Source organism: Microtus ochrogaster, assembly GCF_000317375.1.
Source record: "Microtus ochrogaster isolate Prairie Vole_2 chromosome 14 unlocalized genomic scaffold, MicOch1.0 chr14_random_1, whole genome shotgun sequence".
Taxonomy (NCBI): Eukaryota; Metazoa; Chordata; class Mammalia; order Rodentia; family Cricetidae; genus Microtus; species Microtus ochrogaster.
Genome location: NW_004949096.1, coordinates 30,105,772 through 30,111,048, shown reverse-complemented (window position 1 = coordinate 30,111,048; position 5,277 = coordinate 30,105,772). Strand labels below are relative to the sequence as shown.

General features: G+C 44.2%; 1 protein-coding gene across 2 annotated transcripts in view; it reads right to left on the bottom strand.

The window, feature by feature from the left end:
- Window positions 1–5,277, bottom strand: part of Wdr76 (WD repeat domain 76) — a 37,919-nt gene that overhangs the window by 32,036 nt on the left and 606 nt on the right. Inside the window, exons 2-3 of one of the 2 annotated variants that reach the window (XM_026787672.1) lie at window positions 2,811–2,912; window positions 1,618–1,992 (exon numbers count right to left, since the gene is read on the bottom strand). In XM_026787672.1, the coding sequence (XP_026643473.1) occupies window positions 1,618–1,992; window positions 2,811–2,873 (438 nt within the window). In that variant the 5' untranslated portion in view covers window positions 2,874–2,912. The remainder of the gene's footprint in view (window positions 1–1,617; window positions 1,993–2,810; window positions 2,913–5,277) is intronic. The other variant, XM_013352732.2, reaches the window with a different exon arrangement.

Sequence of the window (5,277 nt, the reverse complement as noted above, 5' to 3'; positions counted from 1 at the left end):
AGGAGGCGGGAACTTTTTTTTCCTTTTCTCAATAAAAAAAAAAAAAAAACAACAAAAATTAGTAGAAAGTAGAGAGGTTGGGAGATAAAATTCACAAATTTTCTCATAAAAGTCTATACTTGCTCTTATAGATAATATGTGCAAACGAAGCTAAACACCACTCCTAAAGCAGGGCGAAGCCTTGTCACCCTACCCCAAGGACAGGATGCTCAGCGGCAGTACTTGTGTAGCATGCAGAAGCCCTGTGCTCAATCCCCAGCACCATAATAAAAAATAACAGTGATGATGAAAAGAGAAGAAACTAGAGAACCGCGTGGTCATCATGTTATCCAGGCATGGTGAGGGGGGCAAGTAATCCCAGAGAATACAGAGACTCAGACAAAAGGACCAAAATTCCCATAGCCAACCTGGACAACTTAGTAAGACCCCGCTTCAAAATAAAGGGCGAAAAGGGGGCTGGAAGTCTATCTCACAAGTGCAGCACTCCCTTCCCTAGCACGTGTGAGGCCCTAAATTCAACTCCCAGCACTGCAGGAAGGGAAGTAAATGCTGTATCTTAGTTTGTCTCTAAACAAAGAAGAAAAATTTATCTTAGTCAAGCATAGCTTTGCTTAAGCATCTTTACTGCTGTCGTTTCTATTCCTTATATTCAAGCAAAAATCAGCTTTAATTTAAAATCCAGTAGTCTGAACATAATCTAATTCAGCAGATCCAGACCAAGAGATCAGTTCCTTTAAGAAACTCTGGCACCTTGGCAGGGACAGCCCACACCCTTAATCCCTTCACCCTGGAGGCACAGCAGAAATTCAAGGTTCTCAGGTCAACAGACTAAGTTCCAAAACAGCTAGGACACGGAGAGACCCCCGTCTCAGAAAATAATAAAGAAACTATAGAAACAACCAAGCAAGGTGGCACAACACTTAGGATACCTTAAACCCAGCCCGTGGGAGGAAGAGACTAGTGTGATCAATACAGTAAGTTCCAGGCCAGACTTTGCTATATATCACAAGAAATTACTAATTAATCAATTATATTTAATTTCCAATCAAACATGGAGGTACAAACCTGTTAAGCCAGCACTTTCAGAAGGCAAAAGCAAAGAGATTATAAATTGGAGGCTAACCTGGGCTATGTAACAATATTCCGTCTCAAAGACTAGAAATTAAGCTGGACACTGGTGACCTGTCTTTAATCCCAGCCCTCGGGAGGCAGAGGAAGACAGGCCTATTTTAAGTTTGAGGCCAGCTTGGTTGGTCTACAGGTCAGGCAAGGCTAAACAGAGAAATCCTGCCTTGAAAAATGAAATAATGATAATAAAAAATTTTAAATAAAACTAAACTCAATGAAATTTACACTAAATTAAAAGGCCTGCAGGAAAGGTGCCTGCCATCATGCCTGAAAACCTTCTTTTGACTCCTATGACCTAAACTCTCGTGTCAGAACACAGACGTGCACACTCGTGTGCAGACACACACACAAGCACGTGCAGACACAAAACATGTTTTGAAATTTACATTAGCTAATAAAACAGATTTTGCTAGGAATCCTTCCCCACCTCACCTTCCAGACCTTCTCATTTCAAAGTGAGATTAGATTACTATAACTAACCACTCTTACCAGGCCTGGGGAACTATCTTCGTCGCTGCTTGCCATGTTCACACTGAGAGTCACTGGCTCTGCTGTGTTCTTGGGTTCCAGTTTGGTACTTTCAGTACAGGCTTCCGAGGGTGGTTTCAGCAGAAGGGATTCTGCCTTGGAAGATACAGTCTTCATCTTTGAAGTTAAAACCTCTCTACAAGTTTTCTTCCGGCCTGTCTTATGAGACACTGAATTGTTAGAATTATTTTCAAACGGGGATCTGGATGATTTAAATAGCTTGGTGTTGCTGAGCGAAAATGGAGAAAGATAAACCTTAGCTGTTTTCCCTAAAGTTGTGTATACTGGTCTCAAAGAAGTATAATCACTATTCTCATTTTCTTTATATTCATTCACCTATTGGGGCAATAAAGGAAAAGTACGTTAGAAATCCGGATCCTGTGTTCTTCCTACAAGACACTAAACAAATCGTCCTAAGTCTAATTCCTACTTCATAGTAACAACACGATTCAAACTGATGGTATGTTAGGAAACTTTTCCCCTCTCCAAAATCTGGATAATTAACTCTCTAACCTGAAAGGAATCACTGAAGGCACATTTTTTTTTTTTTTTTTTCTTTTTTCTTTTGGTTTTTCGAGACAGGGTTTCTCTGTAGCCTGTCCTGGAACTCCCTTGCTAGACCAGGCTGGCCTCGAACTCACAGAGATCCGCCTGTCTCTGCCTCCCAAGTGCTGGGATTACAGGCGTGCGCCAACACCGCCCGGCTGAAGGCACATTTCTTAACCTCAAGTCTGTAACTGAGGCAATTATTGCCAAAGATCAAATTCAAGTTAGCGGTAATTGCTTAAAGCTGAAGGTAACTGCTGTAAAGGCTGGGGAGCCAGAGGAAAGGGACCCGAGACACATCCTACGATTTTGGAGGTTTTTGTTGTTGTTGACGGGAGTGAGGGGGATCTCACCACCAAGCTCTGGCTGACCTAGAACTCACTATGTAGACCAGGCTGGCCTCAAACTCAGAGTTCCACCAGCCTCTGCCTCCCGAGGGGTGGGTTAAAGGCCAACCAACCATAATTATAAATTTGGTAGGAAACTTTCCTCAACACTTAACGACCTAATTCAAGAAAGAAAAAAAAAAAGTAGGAATTACGGCTTTTCCTTGGCGCCAGGTTCCAGTGTCTAGCAGCAGCCCCCTCCCAGGCCGAATCAGGTCTCACCTGCACCTGGCAACACTGTTTGGAGGCCGCCTTTTCCTCAACTTCAACGTCGGACCCAGACATCTTTCTGCCCCTGAGCAGCTGGGCTCTACCCTTTAGAACCTAGGCGAGATTGGGAGGGGCCTCGAGTAACGTGCGGTCCGGTGGGAGCAGGCAGGATTCCCTGAGCCAGAAAGCCTTTAAGCGCATTTTTTTGTTTTGTATCTTCAATCACTTACTGCACCACCCATTTAGATAAAGTCTTATCTACCTCTAAGCCAGCAGGTCACCTTCCGGTTGGGCTGGCTAACAACAAACTCTAAGGATTCATCTGTCTCCACCCGCTAAATGCTGGAGCTTTCCGAGGGTGCTGCCAGGGCGCAACAAACGCTCTAACCTAGGGAGCCACCTCCCCGGCCTAATCCTCAGCTTGCTGAATTGGGATCCAGGATCCCAATCAACACTTAAATGGGTTCTGCAAAACTGAGGCTAGCAGGTCCCGAGATCTTGCTTTGAAAAATACTGGCTCATTAGCTTAGAAAAACACCACACCGCTGCTTTGCAGCACGACCCTGAAAAAGATCCATATCCTCAAATGCCGTAAAGATTGGGAAACAAATGAACATAAAATTCAATAAACAGCCTGAGAAAAATGACAGTCGGTAAAGTGCTTGCATTAGGACCTGAGTTTGATCCCCAGCACCCAAAGTAAAAAGCTGGGGATACAATAGCAGCATATGCAAGGTGAGACATGAAGTTTTGAGGCTCCATGGCTAACCAGACTAAACTAAACAGACCCCCAGGTCCAAAAAACACTCTCAGAAACAAGTGGGGCCAGAGAGATGACTCAACAGGTAAGGATACTTGCCACGCAAGCTAGTGGTTTCGATTCCCAACCCACATTAAGTACGATTTCTCATTGCTGTCCTGATCTTCTGTGCACCAACACACAAATAATAACAAAAATAAGATTTTTTTTAAAGGTGGACAGCTCCTAAGGAAAGTCAGCCAACATTGGCCACTGGCCTCCATGCGCATGCGTGCACACAAGGCACCCAGCAGCTGTGCACACTGCAGTCAACATTCAACCTGGACCCCGCCCACCTCTGCCCCTTGCAATACCACAGGCTGAAAAAGCACACGTGACTGCTACTGTACTTCCTAATTAGGGAAGCAGCGAAGCCTGATGCCCCATGCCCGGCACCCCAAATGTGGGCCGTGGAGGCAGGTGGATCAGGAATTTCAAAGTCATCATCAGCTTCATAGGCAGCTTAAGGGAGGCATGAGCTACATGAACCCCTGTCTCAAAATAAGGTGTGGGGGGGAGTAAAAAACAAAAGTAAGCATTTGTGTTGTTTGTTTCTAATAGCTGACGACGCTGGTTTAAATTGCGCGTGACTATCTGCTCGCCTGTTTTGAACTAAAGAAAACCCACATGTGGCCAGTGTGACCCAGAATTGCTGTCATGGAGAAGATAGCAAGTAGGAACCCGTCAGTCTGGGCTACATAGAAGGACTCTGTCTGGAGGGCAATGTCCTAGAGGACTTTAAAAGCCGAAACAGGGGGTGGGAATGTAACTCGGTAGGATGCTCCAACTTGGCCTCTCCCCAGCGCCACATAAAACCAGGCATGGTGACCCACACCTGTAATCTCAGCTCTAGGCAGGTGGAGGAAGGAGGACCAGAACTTCAAAGTCATTCTCCATTACTCTGGGAGTTAGAGGCCTGCTGGGGATACATACATAAGGCTGCCCCAAGTCTTTAGAAAAAAAAAAAAAAAAAAAGCTAAAAGCCTCAGAATATGGGCATTACCAAATAAGAGTTTCATACACTCTTTCATAAAGTCAGGACCTTACTAAGCCTTTTTCTTGTGTTCTCTTGGATTGCCATGAACCAAAACAATGATCAATTCCCTTCTCCATGCTAAGGCTCACTCCCAGCAAGTGTTCTACTGCTGAACTACACCAACAGCTCAGAAACATACATTTCTGAGCTAATAAATTCATAATAAGTTTTCTATAACGGGTAAAGTGACACACCTCTGTGTAGAAGCCTAGGAATCGAGGGTGAAAACACACAAAAACCAACTTGGAGGCAGAAACAAACAAAACAAAAAACCTGCCTGAGCAAGGCAAAACAGTCTCAAAACTAAAGGAAGAATAAAGATTTGTCTCTCGAAACCACCACTCCCCCCCCCGAAAAAAAAAAGGATAAGGATTTGTCTACGCTAGCCCTTACTACTTATTTAAAGTTTTCCAGTTTCCTGTCTTCACCCAGCAAGGGCCCAATTGTAGAAAACAAGTGAAATAAATTGATAATTATATTAGTAGCACCTTCAAGGTCCTCAATAATACAGTACTCCCAGAATTTTCACTTTGTAGAACTAGGCTCAGTCTCTCAGAAATCCGCCTGAGTCGGCCTCCCGAGAGCTAGAATTAAAGGCATGTGCTCCAGTCAACAGAGGGATAGTGGATTTTCTTTTTCTTTTT